This window comes from Desmodus rotundus, chromosome 6 (assembly GCF_022682495.2).
Source record: "Desmodus rotundus isolate HL8 chromosome 6, HLdesRot8A.1, whole genome shotgun sequence".
NCBI lineage: Eukaryota > Metazoa > Chordata > Mammalia > Chiroptera > Phyllostomidae > Desmodus > Desmodus rotundus.
In genome coordinates, this window is record NC_071392.1 from 35,285,828 (window position 1) to 35,306,043 (window position 20,216).

General features: G+C 42.8%; 1 protein-coding gene across 5 annotated transcripts in view; it reads left to right on the forward strand.

The window, feature by feature from the left end:
• ABCB4 (ATP binding cassette subfamily B member 4) overlaps nucleotides 1-20,216 on the forward strand; it is a 68,104-nt gene that overhangs the window by 35,572 nt on the left and 12,316 nt on the right. For all 5 annotated transcript variants that reach the window (XM_053926582.2, XM_053926580.2, XM_045194269.3 and 2 more), the window contains 7 exons: nucleotides 3,438-3,614; nucleotides 6,371-6,517; nucleotides 8,151-8,255; nucleotides 9,067-9,144; nucleotides 10,436-10,519; nucleotides 11,544-11,747; nucleotides 15,503-15,603. In XM_053926582.2, coding sequence (XP_053782557.1) covers nucleotides 3,438-3,614; nucleotides 6,371-6,517; nucleotides 8,151-8,255; nucleotides 9,067-9,144; nucleotides 10,436-10,519; nucleotides 11,544-11,747; nucleotides 15,503-15,603 — 896 coding nt within the window. The remainder of the gene's footprint in view (nucleotides 1-3,437; nucleotides 3,615-6,370; nucleotides 6,518-8,150; nucleotides 8,256-9,066; nucleotides 9,145-10,435; nucleotides 10,520-11,543; nucleotides 11,748-15,502; nucleotides 15,604-20,216) is intronic.

Sequence of the window (20,216 nt, forward strand, 5' to 3'; positions counted from 1 at the left end):
ATTCACTCTAACTCCTAAAACGGGTGATATTGGTAATCATCAGTTTGTCTTGTCGAACAAGACATTTTATTCTGCTTACTCACTTGAGCAACCTTGCGAAAGAAATACCCTAAAAATATTTTATCCTATAAACATAGTTCTTATGTTTGTAAAAGTATATGCATTTGCTTTGATATAATTGTGACCAGCATGTACGTATATATATTTTTGTTCCTTTTACTTAATATTTCAGATATATGTCATCCAAATACTATTTGTTTAATGGGTACTTAGCACTCCATTACATTAATGTGTATTAATTGCTTAGTCAGTTCTCTAAAGCTGGATGCTTGGTTTGTTCTCAGTATTTTTCTATTCTAAATATTGCTCTTGAAGCCTGTGGATCAAAAAAAGTTAAGTCAAAAATTTGCTTTGTTTTCTGACAAGTAACTTCTTTGAGCCTCAGTGTCTACATTTGAATACTAAACCTACCGTGCTACATTGTTGTAAGGCTAAGAAATAAGCACCTGAATGTACTAAACACACACACACACACACACACACATTTTAAAGGGTTGAATTTTATGGTATTTGAATTATGTCTCAATAAGGCTGTTTTAATCTTTAATCTTTAATCAATTTCATCTTTAAAAAGAAGTACCTGACACAAAATAGTTGCATGAGAAATGATATCTATTGAAATTTACAAATTCCCTAAGTGAAAATATCAAATGAAATGATGAAAAGTTTTATAATGCTTGCTTCCTTTTGCCAGAGAATGTTCTCCAGCAGGAGGAGATTAATCATGGTGTGTTTGTTAATTGCTGTTGGGGCCTCGAATGAGGTCACCACTTTCTCCCAGGCTGACCTACTTCTGTGTCGCTGAAACAATGACCTTCCACTCCCACCAGGACCTAGGCTGGGAGACTGCCGAGGGGATAGGACAGCTCTGACCTTTCTCTATCCTATTCCCTAAGCTTTCTGGGGAAAGTTGTATGTCTAGAGATTGAATAGTAGCCTGGCGACCAAAAAGGCCTGCCATCAGCTAAACAATGGCTTGGGCAAGTCGTTGGGTTTTGGTGTCCTTGCGTGTTAAGTGACCAGAGCCTGCACTGAGATGACCATGGATGTTTCCACCAGCTCTGGCATTCTGTGATTCTTAGGCCCTTTGGACTTTTCCACCATGATGCCCGTGCCTTTCACACTTCTGATTCGGGTTTGCCTTACCTTCAACTTGTCGGTGCTATTGGACACATGGAGGAAAGGGCCGCGGGGAGCCTGAGGGTTCACTAAACGCTCCTGCTGACGCTATTTTCTTTTCCTCAACCTCCAGAGTCCAACCTGGTGTTAAAACACCCTTGTCTGGGTTTTGTTTCTAAACAGAATGACCACAGCTTTTCCACTAGGTGGGCTGTTCAGTCTCAGTTGTTTCTTTGAACTGTACCTTAATTTTTTCAGGTTGTAAATGTAAGGCATTCTTATTTCTTAAAATCCAAGCATTTAAAAAAATTCAGTCATGAGTATCTTAGAAATTTGAAAGTCCCCCATAACCCAAACTTCTGCTGACAGCTATTTGGTCTTTATTTTTCATCTTGGTGGCCTGAAAGAACTAAATAGTAACTCCATACTTCCTCCATTATTCATGAAATTGAGCCTGTTTTCACATGTTCATTGGCCATTTGTATTTTTTTCTCTGTGAAAGAACCTTTTTGCTATAGACTGTTTTCTGTTGGGTTGTTTAGAATATTCTTATTGATTTATAAGAACACCTTGCCTAAAAAAGGAAATATGCTTTTCTCCCATGCATATTGAAAACATTTTTCCTACTTTGTTCTTTGAATTTTACTTTATTGTTTGTTTGGCTTCCATAAAAAATTTTTAAATTGTATGTAATTAAACTATTTTTTTTCTTCCCTGTCTTCAGGATCTGGGGTTGTTCTTAAAAAAGATATTCACCCATATTTCCTTTCAACATTATTGTTTCACTTTTTACAATGAAATATTTGAGCCAGCTGAAGGTGTAAGAAATGAGGGCCATTGGGTTTAAATATACTTGTGATCACCTGGTGACAAGGGCCATCTTGGCTTTGTAGCTCAGTGACTGCAGCACCCGCTGAATGAGGGCTTTAGGTAAGGCGCAGAAAAAGTATTATGGGGGAATGGTGTTCATTTGATCATAGGATGAGGCTAAAATCAGAATGGACTTAATGGAAGGGCTATCCTTGATAGTGTGGGCAAGATTATGAAAGAAGGAAAAGGTACGGGGAGACATTCACGAGAGATGGCCTGTTGTGAATTACCATGAACTAAATTTGGGGAGAGCCAGGCCTGAGTGTGTGGTGGACTGCTGAGGAAGATTTTTGAGCTGTGGTATGATTGGAGCAGAGCTACTCGTCAGGAAAATGCATCTGACAGTGTGGGAGTGGGTGGAAGTGAGGATACAAGGATCGGTTACAAGACTAAATCTTGAGTCTAGGTTGGTTTTGTTTGGGAGATGGTATAAAACAGCGCCAGTTATAAGCAAGTACGTGAGTCCACCAAGCAGGGCATACCTTTGTAATGTGGTTCAAGGCACAGGGGCAATATTCTGTTGGGTGCTGAAAAGACAAGTGGAAAGCTAGGATCGGATAATGTGCAGAGACCAAAATAGACAGGTTACTGATGTGCGGTAAGGCACTAGAAATCAGGTTGGGTTGGGGACAAAACCTGAGAGGGAGGAGCAAGAACAAGTCAGCACCACAGGGGCTGAGGTCCTGGACGAACCATTAAGCTGTGTACTCGGTCACAAAGGAAGCAAACAGGGAACCGGACTCAAGACTCCTAGCAAGGTTGGCTTGAGAGTCTCGTACCTGGCATTAAGCTACATAGAGGTCCTGAAACTACCCCTCCTTTCCCTTTTAAGGAGAGAAGTAATCCAAAAACCTGAAATGAGATTGAGCCTGCAGGTTGGGTCGCCTGGCATGAGGTGTGATTCTGAGCAGGACTGTGACGAGAAAAGCTGATGGTGTTCAGTCAAGGAAAGCAGTTTAATTGCCTCATGCGAGGGAGTGACCAGCTTTTCCTTGTCTTTAGCTTTCAGACAGCCCTTGGTAATGTGTCTCTTTATTGTTCTTCCCTTTCCTGGTGGCCATGCCTTGTTCTCTGGATTCTTACACATTGAGGAAATTCATACGTACCTGCTGAATGACAAAAAAATTGCCTTATATTTCTTAGAAAATACTTTTATACTCCAATTTTCACATTGATCAAATTGAATATAACCTTTCTTTCCTTTTCAACCTTTTTAACTTCCATGTGTTGGTACACTTCTCTACAGTTTTCCAGTTAATCTTGAGTGTGATGCTGTTATGAAATCTAACAGCCTTGACACATGTAATATTGAAAATGGCTTTATGGTTCTAAACTGGGAGGTTACTGCACACACACACACACAATTGAACATTTTGTTCTTCTTTCAGACATCAGGAAGCCAGATCCAGTCCGACAAATTTGAAATTGAACTAAATGATGGAAAGACTGCCACGGGTATGGCCCCAAATGGCTGGAAATCTCGCATACTTAGGAATTCTACTCAGAAAAGCCTTAGGAATTCACGAAGGTATCAGAATGGCCTTGAGGAGGAAACTAATGAACCTGTGAGTTGTTTTCACTTAAATCTTTTATTGTGTAGTTTTTCTGTTGAACTTCTTGGCCTTGCAGGTGTATTGCAGGCACACATGATTCCTACTCTGAACCACGCTCTTCTTGAAAAAAAGGAAATTTCAGATGTCGAATGCATTTGACAATGAATTAAAATCAATGCCAATTAAAAATGAATTTCCAATGGGAAAAAATACATCCAAAAACTTAGTGCTTGAGTTTAAATGCTTAATATCAAAATTAGATAGCCCATTCATCTTTGAGATACAGAGATAAATACAGGCATTCCTCAGAGATGTAGCAGGTTTGGTTGTAGACCACTGCAATAAAGTGGGTAGTAATCTTTTAGGGAGGGTCTTGCCTTCAATTTGTAGAAAAAAACACAACATCTGTGAAGTGCAATAACATGAAGTGTGCCTGTAGGCTAGTCTAAAGTGAGAGGGGCTGATACCTGCATACTCTATTAGGTAGGATCACATGTGACTACCCATGCTAGGTAACCCAGAATAGCACCAGTTTAAGCAAATTAGGAGTTATTTCTTTTTCACATAAAAAGAAATCTTAGACCCTGGCCATTGTGGCTCAGTGGGTTGGAGCATCGTCCCGTGACCGAAGGGCTGTTGGTTTGGTTCTGGTCAGGGCACATACCTCGGTTGTGGGTTTGATCCCTGGTCTGCATATGTGCCGGAAGCAGCCGAAAGATACTTCTCTCACTTTGATGTTTCGCTCTCTCTCTTCCTTTTTCTCTCCCTTACTCTCTCTCTAAAAGCAATGCAGGAATTTCCTTAGGTGAGGATTAAAGGAAGGAAAATGTTAGAGGTGAGGAACCCAGGGCTAGAATGGTGTCTCCACAGTTACCGTGAATTCGGGGTCCTTTCATCTTTATCTCTCTTATCTTTGCACGTGGCTTCCATCCTCGATGATATAAAATGGCTCCTGAAGCTTCAGCCATCACATCCATGTTCCAAGCAGCAGGAAGAAACAAAGGTTTTCTAGAAGTTCCACACTATACTTTTACTTACATGTCATCGGCAGTAACTACGGCCATACCTAACTGCACTTATTGGGACGGTAGAAAATGGAATCATTTTGCTGTATGCATTGCCACTCTGAATTAGGTTGGATTTTTCTTACTAAGGAAAAGGGGAGCATGGCCAGAAATAACAAAATTGTGCATTTTTTTTAACATTTCTCACCTGAAGACTTGGGGTCTTATTAATTCAAGTTAACTCAAACTTTTTTAGGGAATCCATTCCTAAAAAAGTATTTTCTTATTTCAAGAAATGTTTTGAGACTACATTTTGAGGTTATTTATTGATAAAGGATGAGTCTATCTTTACTCTGGTGTTGACGTGAAGAAACTAAGCCAACCCAGAGTTCATTGCATCTGGTCTTCTCTGCCTGCAATTTTATTTACTTCAGAAATTACAAGGGCTCTCTAGACATCTTCATCTTGGGGAATTTATAGGAAGAATAACGATTGTACCTTTGTGGAGCTGAATGACCACAAGTAAGATAAATGAACAGTTCCCCCTTTTTGGCTGTGGAAGTATTCGCTTTCAGCTTCTCGTTTATCTGGGGAGTCATGCTGCCGCGTCTGTGGAGGCTGGTATTCTAGACAAGCACTTCTCTCGGAGACGGGCACAGAGCGGAGGCAGTGCCGCAGCCGGCACGATCTGCACAGGCATCATCACAGGGGGATAAGCGGTGTGTCCAAGGGGAGGGAGGAATTGAGTCTGATTGGGGGGACCTGTGAAGACCTGTTTGTGTTGAGTAGCAGCCTGAGAAAATGGCTCATTTCTCAGGCTGGAAACAAGGATGTAAAGATAATATTAACCAGGGAGAAAAACAAAACACTAAAATGAGAAAATGGGTGGTTTGCAAAAAGAGGGCTGAGTAGAACTTGCTCCTATGTTCTCTGTTTCATCAGGACACAAACAGGACCTATTTAAATGCCCGAAAGCTATGGCATTCCATAGGCAGCCTTTGTGTCTAGTTTAATGTTAAATTACCTATATAGTCAGAATATTCTCCTTTATGCGACCTGAATACTTGAAGCTTAACCAGATGTTAAGTTCAACGTGAGAATCTGATATGTACCAGGCACAGGGCTAGTTTGGGGGGGTATGAAGATGCTGTCTTCATCTTTAAATATTCACATATGAGAAAAGGAGACGTGCAAACAACAACAAACACACACAAACAAGCTGAGCTATGAGGAGAGAAGTCTGCACAGGGAACAGCGGTGAGAGAAAAGGGGCACAATGGGTTTGGTTTTGTGAGTTGGGCACATGTCGTAGAGAAGGCAGCACTGGGCTGGTTCTGGTGGGGAGGAGGCCAGGCCCGTGCTCTCGGGTTCATGCTGGTATCCCACGTTTGTCCTTCTCTTCATGGGCATGGTCTCACTGGCCCCTAACGCCATCCCTGAGTTGAGTTGGGCCTTGAATTCTAGGGCTTTTTGTGCCCAGACCCTGCTTCTGCTCACTGGGCGGAGGCTGGAATAGAAGTAGACTGATCACACCATGAGGATTGCTTCTTGGGTGAACAACTCGTGCTCAGCTTACACTGAGTCAGCAGAGAACATTGTCAACCTTTACAGTGCACTGTCCTACTCTCGGACGCATAGTTTGTTGTGGACAGTCGTCCTCCGCACCTAGTTTGCAAGTTCCTTGAGGGGGATGACCGGTCTTTTCTACGTCTACGGACTCTGGTAGCTGTGGTGTTATCACCAGTCTATCCTGGTGTCTTCTAGGACGAAACTGTGCCACCAGTACCCTTCCTGAAGATCCTGAAGCTGAACAGAACGGAATGGCCCTACTTCGTGGTGGGGACATTATGTGCCATTGCCAACGGGGCACTCCAGCCGGCGTTTTCAGTCATATTCTCAGAGATAATGGCGGTGAGTTTGAAAACCTTGCTTAATAACTTGAATTAAATCACTTCATCATTATATCAGTTCTCATGCCACCCTCACCAATGGGTCCATTTTGGATTAAAATAGCATCAAATTAAACTAAGCCGAAGTTTTTAATTCCCTTTTGAGGAAAAACATGAGGCCAAAGAAAAAGTATGAACCATTCCAAGTTATGATATGAATGAAATTATAAACTGTAAAATCAATGAAGGAGGCATACTAATGACCTCCTGTCATTTGGGTCACACTGGTGTCAGGCAATGGTCTCTTCCCCTTGTGGAGAGGAGATGCTCATCTCACCGAGAGGCTGGGAGCGGGTGCAGGAGGGAAGAGGTCCAGCCACAGCATGTACAGGCTCTGGGTACAGCCTGGCCTCACCACTTACTAGCTGTGCAAACTTGGGCAAGATGGGGTCCTTCTCTGTACCTCAGTTTCTTCATCCATAAAACAAATTGACCACACAGGATAGCTGAGGATGAAAAGAGATTATATAGTTAACCATATGGAAAGCTTTTAAGTGTCTGCCTCTTAGTGAGTATTCAGAAAGGGATAGCCACCACGTCACTATTTTAGCGCTCCTTCCAATGCTTGGGGAGTCCGAGACTAAGAAGGGAAACTCATGCTATCCCATTGTTACATTCAACGAGAGGGTGTTTATAGGAAGTTGTCAGAAGTATCTAAGGCTCCATAAAACCTAATATGGATATTGTATAACCTTAGTTAACCAGTAACATTTTTGGAGAGACATTTTTGTTAATGATGAATTATTTATTCTCTATCGTGTTCAGTTCATTACACTTGTGACATTGGATGTTGGTCTACAATTAAGACCTCAAGCCAAGATGTAAAGAAATTAGAAAGGACGCTTCAGACGTTTCTAAAGTAAAAATAGTGCAATCCCCAACTCTCTTGCACTTCGAGAGCTCTGTGGACCGTCTCTATATTTTGGATATCTCCTATGTGCCAGCATGGCTCTAGGCACAGGAGACACAGCAGGGAACTATATAAACCAAGTCCTCTCTCAACCAGCTTACTACACATGCAAAACAAAACAAAACAAAACACATCATGTGTCAAAGGGTGACGAGTGTTTTGAAGGCAGGATCTGGCAATGGCGGCGGTGGGGGGTAAAGGGCTGGGGCTGGGGGCAGCAAAGAGCTCAGGCTGGGGCAACAGCCAGTGCAGAGGAAGAGGGACAGGCACCAAAATGTGCAACCACATGCAACCCACGTGCAGTGTTCCCACCCATGTTAATAACCACATATTCCTCAAATTCATGGAGACGCCAAGTAGAACAGGGGTTCCAGAAGGCTGGGGAGGGAGGAATGGGGAGTCACTGTTCATGGGTACAGAGTTGCCGTTTGGGGTGATGGAGAAGTTCTGCGGACAGATAGTAGTGAAGGTTGCACAACACTGCGAATGTACCTAATGCCACTGAATTGTACATGTAGAAATGGTTAAAACAGTACATTGTACGTGATGCATATTTTGCCCCAATAAAAATAGCTCACATATTTCAAAGCTTACTTTTTAAAATGTGATGCTCCAGCCACTGTTTATGGGAGGAACCAACAAGGATCCTATAATCCAAGTGGGTGTTTTAAATGTGCTTTTGTAGATTTTTGGACCAGGGGACGATGAAGTGAAGCAACAGAAGTGCAACATGATCTCACTACTGTTTTTGGGTCTGGGAATTGCTTCTTTTTTTACTTTCTTCCTTCAGGTAGGTACCTGTGATCTGGCCTTCTCATAGAGTCTAGATTCAGTCAGAGGGTAGAGACTAATTATCTATTAATTAGCTTTCAGCTATTTATTAATGTAGATTGATTAATTATCAGTTAATCAAGACCTAATGGAGTTTCCACATCTTAGACTGAAATGAATTGCAGACACAGTTGGCACAGGGCTTTTTGAGAGGTCAGAGCCCTAACCAGCAAACTCGTCCAGAGCTTCTTACTACAGACCCTCCCTCCTCCACATGAGCCACAATGATTCCTGCTTAGGATTTTGTTCCTGTTTTGTCTCAGGTATTAGGAACACACAGAAAGTTGTTACTAGATGCAGTATTGTTCTCACTGAGATGTTGTCCTTGAAAGTTTTGAAAAGGAAACCTATTTAGAATGGTTCAGAAGCCAGAACTGGACGCTTTTAAGGTTTTTCATCTCAATTAAATACTAATGACTTAGTAGTACATGAATTTTAAGTTAGGACTTTTTTTTTAAGGTTTGGAAGAAAGAGAGGGAGAGAAACATCAACGTGTGGTTGCCTCTCTCGTGCCCCTACTGGGGACCTGGCCCGCAACCCAGGCATGTGCCCTGACTGGGAATCAAACCAGCGACCCTTTGGTGCACAGGCCGGCCCTCAATCCACCAAGCCACACAAACCAGGGCTAAGTTAGGACCTTTAATTAGTGTTTATTCACTGAGTTGTGTTAATTGAATCATTGAGTAATATATAAGTAATGTAAAAATCAATGGGAATATACCCACTGGTGTCAGAATACTAGAGTTCTGCTTTGTTTTTTCTCTTACCAGGGCTTCACCTTTGGGAAAGCTGGTGAGATCCTCACCACCAGGCTCCGGTCAATGGCTTTTAAAGCGATGCTGAGGCAGGTAGGTGTGTGCACTGGAGAATACCTTCTGTTCCCGTTCATTATAAGCCTCTTCCTCTGTTTTTATTTCATGCTGTTTGTCCCACCCTGGGTGTTCAGGCAAGGATTGGTCCTTCAATGTCCAGAGGCCTCCCAGGGTTTTCATGGGAGTAGGCTTAATTTAGGTAGCTTTTTCCGCTTATATTGCAACTATCTCTATCCATGTGGAAACTGTCATTTCAAGGTCCTGTATCTCCTCTGTGGATTCCACCCAAGCCCTGGTGAGTCATTTGGGACTGCAGGGCGCCTTTAAGCAAAGGAAAAGAGCTTGGTAGGACTCATGTACCACAGCCAACCATACTAACCCTACGTTTTCCCAATGTTGAGAAATGATTTTGTTTCTGACTTATTTGAGCTCTGTTTTCACATTTTCACTTGTAAATTCACTAAATTGTTACCCGCTGTGCCCCAGACAGCGTGCTGGCAGCTGGGACTATACGCATTGTCTGCCCTCTGGGGAGGTTCACAGTCTAGTGCAGGCCATGTGGGAAAATGTGTGAGTGCGAATTCTCTATTTTTGTAGAGAAGTCTTAGGAGAGGGCCAGAACTTAGTGTTCACCCAACTGACAGGAATTGATTACTTCCCTGCTCAGAAAAGGGCACAGAGCATGAATCATATTTTAGCAATTCTGAGTTTACAGACTTTTTTTTAGTATCTTTTAAACTGTTGCTATATAGGGAAAATTATTTCATACGGAAACTAAAAGATGCTGTGGATGAGTAGCTTATAATTAAAATCATTTCTAAGATACACTCTTTTATTTGTGTTTAAAAAAACAAAAACATGGTGAGAAACTAGGGCTGATTTTCTCATGCCCAGAATTTGCAAGAAAGCCATGCCCAGCACGGCCCAGCCCCCCACCTTGGTGAGAGACCCCCCTGTGGTGGGAGGAAGTGCCTGTGGCACTAGCTGAGGGCCCTGGGGGACGGAACACTGCATGCACCCGCCCCCTCAGGTGAGGCTGGCAGGGAGCATGGCTGCCACCTGGATAAGTCTTCCACACATACCTGCCCCATCAGGGGTGCTGTCCCTGTGCAGCGGAGCGGCCTCGAGGCTGAGACCCTCGTGGGCTCTGAGGCTGTGTGCCCAGGGCAGGGACCAGGGCTCTCTGCTGCATGTCAGGCTCCCCTGAACGCCAATGCCCAAGTTAAGTGGGGATCCTTTGTCAGCATTGACGGTTTGCAAGATTTCATTGGGTTTTCTTTGCTTGTGTTGATCTTGAACTAATTTAAAGGTGTGTTTTGTGCCGTAGGACATGAGCTGGTTTGATGATCACAGAAACAGTACTGGTGCACTTTCTACAAGACTCGCAACTGACGCCTCCCAAGTACAAGGAGTACGTAGGCTGCACTCTAATACCATGTTCTCTAACACGGTTTTGAAGAAACGTATGGCATAGCTGCATCTGTTAAGTCGCTTTCAGCTAGAAATAACAGAAAACTCAACTCAAACTGGCCCAAAGAAGAAAGAGGAAGGCTAGACTTCAGGGTTGATTGATCCACTGGCTCAAAAATATCAGGAAGGACCCAGGTTCCCTTTGTGTGGGGGCCTGAGTGGCTCTCCATCGTCAGCGTTGGCTCCGCCCTGCAGCTCCATCCCTCCGGCCCCTGGGATGTTGCCCACAGAAACCAGAGCTGCAAGCTTCCTTGTTTCCGGCCCAGGGAAAGAGCTCCCACCTGTATACCTCAACCACCAAACGAGCAGCCTTCCCTTTGATCTGATTCCGGCTAAATTGGGTCATATGCCGGACCCTGAACCAACAACTCTCTCTGGGGAATACCACGCTCTGTCCCTGGCTTGGGTCCCACCCCTGGAGCGAGGCCTGTCACTGTGAAGCTCGCTGTGACCACACAACTCAGTGAACCTCAGTGTCCTCTACACCAGCCCTGTTTTCTGAGTGGTCCACACAGTAATTCGTGTTTATGCACGCTTTACAGTGGATGGTGTCAGGACATGTACACTTTGCAACAGGTGGTCTCTTAAGTATGTAAACTTCCCTCTTACATACTTAAAGCAAATATTCTTTCAAATGACTGGGGTACCCTGGGGTTAGTTTCCTCTGTAAACGGGGCCTTCATGAAAAGTGCATGTGCCCCTCAGCCTACTCCCAAAGCCGAGCAACTGATTATCAGCTCTGCAACGCTGAATTCACGTGGGCAGGAGAGGAGTTAGAGCTGAAAGGCATGAACCAGGAAAGACCAGCAGAGCCTCAGGAGTGAAGCACGGTGTCCTGGCTTCACTGTAACGAAAGGGAGCGAGTGTTGGCGCCCAACCCTGTCATCATTCCGACCAGGGAGCCCGAGGCTGCGGCTCATGGGTTTGCACCTGAAAACATAACTGCCTCTCTCTTGCTCTTCCAGGCCACCGGGACCAGGTTGGCTTTAATTGCACAGAATACAGCCAACCTTGGGACTGGCATTGTCATATCATTTATATACGGTTGGCAATTAACTCTTTTGCTGTTATCGGTTGTTCCAATTATTGCTGTGTCAGGAATTGTTGAAATGAAAATGTTGGCTGGAAATGCCAAAAGAGATAAAAAGGAACTGGAAACAGCTGGAAAGGTAGGTTGAATAAAGCTTCTGGTTTTTGGCATATGTTTTATTTGTTAGTATACGAATTATTTTTCGATATGTTTTATTTGAATTACTATGACATACATGTTTCAATAATTAAATGTTTGTGCTCACCCCAGTTAATCATTGTCAACACTGTGCATCAAGTAGTTTACTGCATGAAGAAGGCCTAGAATCTCAACGTGAAATAATGGAAAGATTTTCACCTATAGGTAACCCTTAAAACGTGGTCATTATAGAGAATTTCTGAATTTCCAAAGTCCATTTTACCTTTTACTTCATATCCTGATGCCATTTTTAGGACAGATGTCACCTCTGTTTTACAGATGAGGAGATCTTAAAACAGAATATAAGTGAATTAATTGTTCACGGTAGGAAATTTGCTGGTGCTTAAAGGGACAGTTCTTTTCTTCTTGCCTGTGATTTCTGTCACTGAGCTGGGAGGCCACCAGATGGCAGTAAGGCTTCGATCTGTGGCTCTAACTACACTGGCCACTGGGCAGACACTGGGTCTCGGTGCCGGTCATTGTTCTAAGTGTGTATGTATGTGCACCAAGTCATCACATCCGCACAGTAATCCCATGGGGCAGGTACTCATTTTACCCCAATTTCACAGATGTGAAACCTGAGAGTCAAGTTAAAGGCATGGCTGTATTTCTAATGCAGGTCTAATTTCATAACTCCTGATGACACAGGCCCTTTACATGTGTTTTACATGCGTCCAGATCTACATATAGACATTTTATGTCCATGCACATGCATGGAAGTATTCAAATGTAGATTACAGCCAGGATATTTATGTAAATATTATCCTTCCCTGAAACATTAGGAGGTAAAGCAGTTCATGAATATAAATTGTGATAGTTTCTATAGCACAAAGCCCTTTCACAAACATTAACTGCAACTGGCCTTTGCTGTGGTCATTGAAGGGGGGCCAGACAGGATCTCCACCTCACAGGGAAGGAAGCACCCAAAAGTCCAGTGATTTACTTCAGATGTGTGGCACGTACAGGGTGAGATTAAAATTCCACCCCAGCACGTTTCCCCTAAACCCATTATGTCCAATGAAATCCTTGCCGCTTCTCTCTCGTCCAGTGTCAGCTGAGTTCAAAGCAGTGTTAGTCTCTTCCTCTGGTTTCCATCAAAATTCTTCCTTCTCGTGTTCATCCCGCAGCCTTTCCCGGGGGCAGATCTCTAGAACTGTGCCTGGTCCCCAGACTTAAGAAGCCCTGGGTGTCCAAAGTTCTTGAAGATCTTTTTGGCCGCTGTCTGTGTGCACTTTAGGGCATCATTTCCTTGACTTCTGCTTGTCACACTCACTGCTGGAAGAACACCCTGTATGTAGTTTCGTTTCCTTTCTCCTTCTGACCCCTGCTTCCTTTCACATTGCAGGGGGGCAAACTGTCAGTATGTAGAATGAAGATAAATTTTTCTTAGACTAGTAACATGAAAGGAAACATCTTGAATCTAGTGAAGATATAGAGTCGTTGTGATAAGAGGCTAATAATACTGAGAGTTGACAGAATTTTGGCAGGGGTAGGGCAGTTAGAAGCAAGCACTATGGCAAACAAAACACGATACCTTGGGTTATTAGTCTCGGCCTTGCTACTCACGGAGTGTGATACTGGAAAAGTTTCCCCCACTTGTCTGGTCCTCACTTTGCACTTGTATGAAATGAGAAATTACACCAGATAATGTCCCAAGTTCCTTTCACCTAATAAATATTCTATCATTCTAGGGATCAAAGAATGAATAACTCAGACTGACAAATCTAAAATTATTTTTAGCAGCTACTTTAACCTAACACAATATTTTTAAAAGAAATATGAAAGATTGGAAATGATAAATGTTAGTTGTCAGCAGTTTAATTGTAGTTCAATTTTGTTTAGTCAACTTTTAAAAAAATTCTATTTGTAGAGAGAGAGTAAGAGAAGGAGAGAGGGAGAGAAACATTGATCAGTTGCCTCTCACACGTCCCCAACCCGGGACCTGGCCTGCAACCCAGGCATGCGCCCTGACTGGGAATTGAATCGGCAACCTTTACGCTTGTGGGACAATGCCCAACCCCTGAGCCACTCCAGTCAGGGCCCTTAGCCAACTCTTGATTAACATAGAGTAAGGTTAGAAAGTGGTCTTGGAAAACTCCCACATCACTGTTTTTTTTTTTTAATTAAAAGATCCCATTTATCTGGGTGCAGATAGTCATGGTTAAAGTGCAATGGGGTTTGGGATAGCGTCCCATGTTGTTTTTTGAAGAAGGGCTTGGCAGTGAGGGTGTTGATTGCTGGGTTGGGCAGATGGGAAGAAGGGTGAATAGCAACCCTCTCGACTCAGGTCCTGTCTGGTTACTGAGTTTACCTGCTGAATCAGAATTGACCTCTGAGCAGTTAATCCAGGACTGGAAAATGAAGTGTTGGATGTAACTAGTCATTAACAACTTGTTCCTTCCTGTGTTGACAAAGCTGGGAGAGAAGAATGGCACAGTGGATTAAGAACCTGAACTTGGCCTCAGGTAGACTGATTGGGATCTTTGTCATTTAACTTCTCTGCATCAGTTCCTCATCTGTGAAAACAGGAATAATAATACTCACCTCACAGGGTTATCGTGAAACTAAATGAGATACGTCAGTTAAATGAGGTCATACCTGGCATACAGTAAAAGCTCAATAAGTATTCTCTACGCTGGCTACTATGACTGTTAGATTTTTCACTTATAATAAAGATAAAAGGTTATTCAGCCTGAAGTATCAAATATCTTGCTTTCATATGGTTACAGAAGCTGAGAACTGAGATAAAAGTTGTAAAGCTGCTAAAACAAAAATCTAAAATTAAAATCTTAGGTTCCTTGTGCTAATGGCTTAGATGACAACGGAATCTGTCCTTTAAACTAAGTAGCTGTCACAGACAGTTAGGACTAGTCAGGAGCACTGGGGTTGTCAGAATCGGAAAGCTGCTCTGGCTGGTCCTGGTGACAGGCATTTGCAATGTAAAGACGTGCAGAAGAGCAGGGAGCACCCAGGGAGCCGTAAGCTCTGTTGTCTTCGAGGCTCTCTACACATTTTTTCCCACTCCTAGACTGCCATATATTCAAAGGAGCTTCCCACACATCCCTGGTGGAGACCTTGGCCTCCAAATCCACAGGTCTCCTCAGTTCAGCACTTGCCCCCAATCCAGGAAACAGAATCTGATTGGCCTGCAGCAGTCAGAAGTCTGTCCCTGCTTCAATTGGATTTATGGCAGGGTTCTGTTGTGTACGATTTGGATCTTCTTTCCAATTAGGGGTGAACAGTTCCTCTAGGTAGGGATATGCTCATGGAGGAAATGATTAACACCTCTAGTGGCCCTTAGAAATCCCTTAGCCTGATTGTCTAGGACTCTCCCGCATGAGGAAAGCAGAGCCTCAAAGGTGTGTGACTAATGCCAGTCAAGGAACTGCCTGGGGGCACGGCTGGGAATAGACTCTGGTTGCAGGTGCTCAGGCCACCATTCTTGCCCTGAGCTTGTCAGGCTCCCTGGGAATCCAGAAACTTGCCCACTGTACTTGGCCCCACCAGGGGTACTTTTAAGATCGTCAGTTTTGTCGTAGAGCTCATCTTAAAGAACACCCTATTATGCCTTTGCTCCCCAAATTGCAGGAATTTAAAGCCCTTCATGATTCTTTTGACAGCGTCCTAAGGTTTATATGTTTCATTATTTCAGAAGTCAAAGCCCCATTTCTAATCAAGATCTGTTCTACATTACAGATTGCAACAGAGGCAATAGAAAACATCAGGACAGTTGTGTCCTTGACCCAGGAAAGAAAATTTGAATCAATGTATGTTGAGAAGTTGTATGGACCTTACAGGTAATGAGCCTACAATTGGTACTAAGAACATGGTGCTTTCCTAGGACTGAGTTATTGTCCCCAAAGATAATAAAAACTCTGCTCCTCCAAATAATAATGTGACTATAAGGATGACATTTTAAAATAGTTATGTCACTGCAAATAGGTAGCTTTTTGATGCAACTGGGCCAGAGCATAAATTTTTATATCTCCTGGAAACGCGATGCAGTGGGTCTCCGAGAACTGGACGGTGCAGAGGACTGTGTGTTTGCTCGTGCACCAGTGCAGGCGAGATCCACAGCCCATCCTGGTGGCGCGGCGTGAACGTTTGTTCAGGGAATTGTTTGCACCTTTATTTTCTTTGGATTGTGTAGACTGAACTGAAGAAGAGACTTGTTATTTCGCTAATTAAAGTACAATAGTCCCCCCTTATCTACAGCGTTGCCTTCCTTAGTTTCAGTAACCCAGTCACCACGGTTGAAATGTTACATGGAACATTCCAGAAATAATTCAGAAGTTTTATTTTTTATTGATGTATAATTGATTTATAATATTATATTAGTTTCAGGTGTAAACATAGTGATTTGATGAGATGATAGCCACCAGCCTAGTTACCTCTGTCACCAAAGTTACTACAGTGTTATTGACGCTGTTTTACATGCTGTTTGTTATATCCCCGAGGCTTGTTTACTTTATAACTGCACATTTGTCCCCCTGAGGCCCCGTCACCTCTTTCACCCAGCGCCCTTCCCCTCTCCATGTCCCTCTGGTAACCACCGTTTTTTTTTTTGTTCTTGGTATTTATGAGTCTGTTCCTATTTTGTTTTGCTTATTTTGTTTTTTATATTCCACCTGGAAGTGACATAATATGGTGTTTGTCTTTCTCTGACTTATTTCACTTAGCGCAGTGCCTTCCAGTTCTGTGCACGTTGTTGCGAATGGCGCGGTTTCGTTTCTGTAGCTAAGGAACGCCCCACTGTGTGCGTGTGCACTACGGCACCGCGTCTCCTTTGTGCTCTCATCTGTTGGCGGACACTTAGGTCGCTTCCATATCTTGGCTATTGTAGATAATGCTTTAATGAACATAGGGGTACATATGTCTTTTTGAATTAGTGCTTTCATTTTCCTCAGATAAATTCCCAGAAGTGGGATTGCTGGGTCACTTGGTAGCTCTATTTTAAATTTTTTGAGGAACCTCCATACTGTGTTCCATAGTGGCTGCGCCAGTTTACAGTCCCACCACCAGTGCCCGAGGGTTGCTTTTTCTCTGCATCGTCACCAGCACTTGGTATTTTTTGTCTTTTGATGATGGCCATTCTGACTCCCGTGAGGCGGTATCTCATTGTGGTTTTGATTTGCACATCCCTGATGAATAATGATGTTATGCGTCTTTTCATGTACCTGTTGCCCACCTGTCTGTCTTCTTTGGAAAAATGTCTGTTTTTAGCAGGTCCTCTGCCTATTTTTTTTTTAACAGATTTGTTTGTTTCTCTGATATTTACTTGTATAAGTTCTTTTTATATTTGGATATTAAGCACATATTGGATGAATCATTTACAATTTCTTCTCCCATTAGGTGGGTTGCCTTTAGTTTGGTTGGCGGCTTCTTCTGCTGTGCAAAAGCTTTTTAGTTTGGTATGGTTCCAATGGTTTATTTTTGCTTTTGTTGTCCTTGCCTGAGGAGACATATTCCAAAAAAATATTGCTAAGACTAATGTCAAAAGCTTATTCCCAATGTTTTCTTCCAGGATTTTTATGAATTCAGGTCTTATATTCAAGTCTTTAATCCATTTTGAGTTTATTTTTGTACACGGTGTAAGATAGTGGCCCATTTTCGTTCTTTCACATGGCCAGTTGAATCAACACTACTTGTGAAGAGACTGTCCTTTCCCCTTGGTGTACTCTTGCCTCCTCTGTTGTAGATTGAGTGTTGATGTGTCATTCATTTCTGTATTCTCTACTCCATTGATCTCTGTGTCTGTTCATGTGCCAGTACCATACTGTTTTGGTTATTATGGCATCGTAGTATAGTTTGAAATCAGGGACTGTGATACCTCCAACTTTGCTCTCAATATTGCTTTGGCTATGCATGGGTTTTTGGTTGTTCCATACAAATTTTAGGATTATGTTTTCCAGATTATTTATACAAAAATGTCATTGGAGTTTTTTAAAAAGACTTTATTTTTAGAGAGAAAAGAAGGGAGGGAGAAAGAGAGGGAAACATCAATGTGTGGTTGCCTCTCGTGTGCCCCCTACTGGGGACCTGGCCTGCAACCCAGGCATGTGCCCTGACTGGGAATTGACCCACAACCCCTTGGTTCGCAGGCTGGCACTCAATCCACTGAGCCACCCCAGCCAGGGCTGTAAGCCTACTTTTGTCGCACCCTGTATTTAGGTGTTTCTGTGTTGGGTACACAAATATTTACAGATATTATATCCTCTTGTTGAATTGACTCCATTACCATTATGTAATGCTCTTCTTCTTAAAGTTTTTTTTCTGATATAAGTATTGCTACCCCAGCTTTCCTTTCACTTCCATTGGCATGGAAAGTCTTTTTCCATACCTTCACCTTTGGTCTGTGTGTTTGTATTGGTTAATGCAGTTCTCTGCTCCTTTCATCTTCTGTTTATCTCTTCCCTGGTGGTATCAGGGTTTTCTTTAGTGCTATGTTTAGATTCCTTTCTCCTTTTCTTTTGTGTATTTACAGTATTTTCCTTTGTGCTTACTGTGGGGTTCATATATAACATTTATGTGTACAACAGTGTGTTTCGATAGTAACTTAAATTTAAACACACTCCACTACTTTACATGTTTACTCTTCCCCCACATTTTATATATTTATGACGTATTTTATATCTTATTATTTTATTTATCTCTTAACTAATTGTATTTTCAAATAAATTTTATGACTTTTGCCTTTTACCCTTCATACTTGATTTGTAAGTGATTGACACACTACCTTTATTATTCAATTAGTTTTTCTGGTGTGGTCTTTATTTTGCACGTTTTCTTATTATTAATAAATGTCTTTTCTTTTTGGCTTAGAGAACTCCTTTTAGCATTGCTGGCTTAGTGGTCATGAACTCATTTAATTTTTGCCTACCTGGGAAACTTTTAGTCTTTCTTGCAATTCTGAATAATAACCTTGCTGGGCTGAGAATCCTTGGTTGGTATTTCCTTTTTTTCCTTTCAGCACTTTGAATGTATCATGCTATTTCCTTTTGACTTGTAACATTTCTGCTGAAAAATCTGCTGATAACCTTAAGGGGTTTCTTTTGTATGCAATATGCTATTCTTCTCTTGCTGCTTTTAAGATCCTCTTTCTATTTTTAACTTTTACTACCTCACGTGTAATGTGTCTCTGTGTGTATCTCTTTGGGTTCATCTTATTTGTAATTCTGTGGGACTCGTGATCTGGATGACTGTTTCCTTCCCCAAATGAAGGAAGTTTTCAGCCATCATTTCCTCATAGAATTTTTCTGGCTTTTCTCTCTTCTCCTTCTGGAACCCACCTATAATGGCAATATTGTTCTGTTTGACGTCATTCCAGAGACCCTTAGTGATTTTCACTTTTGAAAATTGTTTTTTAATTTTGCTGTTTGGTTTAGGTGTTTCTCATTGCTTTGTCTTCCAGCTCCCTGATTCATGCTTCTATTTCATCCATTCTCCTGTTGACACCTCCCTCCCTAGTATATTCTTCAATTTATAAATAGGCCTTTTTCACAGGAAGACTGCAGTTGTATTTCATTCTGCTATTTCCGCAGTGCCCCGGGGGTAGCAACCTGCCAAGAACTGTCCTTTGGATTTTTTACAGCCCAGTAGAGCTCACGTATGCCAGCCTCAGGCCACCAGAATCAAACATCAAGGAGTATCCCCTGTGTGGACTGAGCATACCCTCTGGCTTTAGAAGGTGGCAGTAGTGTGCAGGGAGTGGTGCTCTCTAGCTGGTTTCAGGAAGGCCCTGACTGCCCATACCCATGGGCTACCGCAGTGCAGCTGGTGAGTGCTCTGTGTGCATGCAGGCTATAGGCCAGGGGTGGGAGAACGCTGCAACTGCTTGCCTGCCCTGGCAGGGAGAGGTGGCAGGGCAGGGTGATTTTGCAATGGCTGGCACTTGCAGATTTTAGCTAAGGAGCAGGAGAATGCTGCAGGTTCCAAATCACCTGGCCCTCCAGGGAGAGTGAGGAAGTGTTCCAAAATGACTCACACTATTATCTGGTTTCAGCAAGGCAGTGGGATAGTAGTAGCCTGACCACTCGCCCGCTGAGTGAGCAGGTTAGGTAAGAGAGTGAAATAATGGTGTCCACCAGCTCCTCTCCTCCCAGGCAGCTTTCAACTAGATGGAGAGTCAAAGGTTTTAGGTTCACAAGTGAGAATCTTTCGCAGGTAATCTGGGTGCTTTATTAACTGATGTTTTTGTGTTGTTTTGTTTTTGCTGGGTCTTGGATTGAGTGTGACTGAACATGAGTCTTTTAAGAGAGGAGTCTCATTTGCCCATAGCACTTTGGGTCTCAGGTGTTAACATCAGCCCCATTGGTTTTCTAAGTCCGCTATTGTGGGACTTGTCTCTCTGTGCATCCCCGAGGTGTTAGGGTGCCACGTGTTGGATGTCAAGCCCTTGATCCTCCAAGAG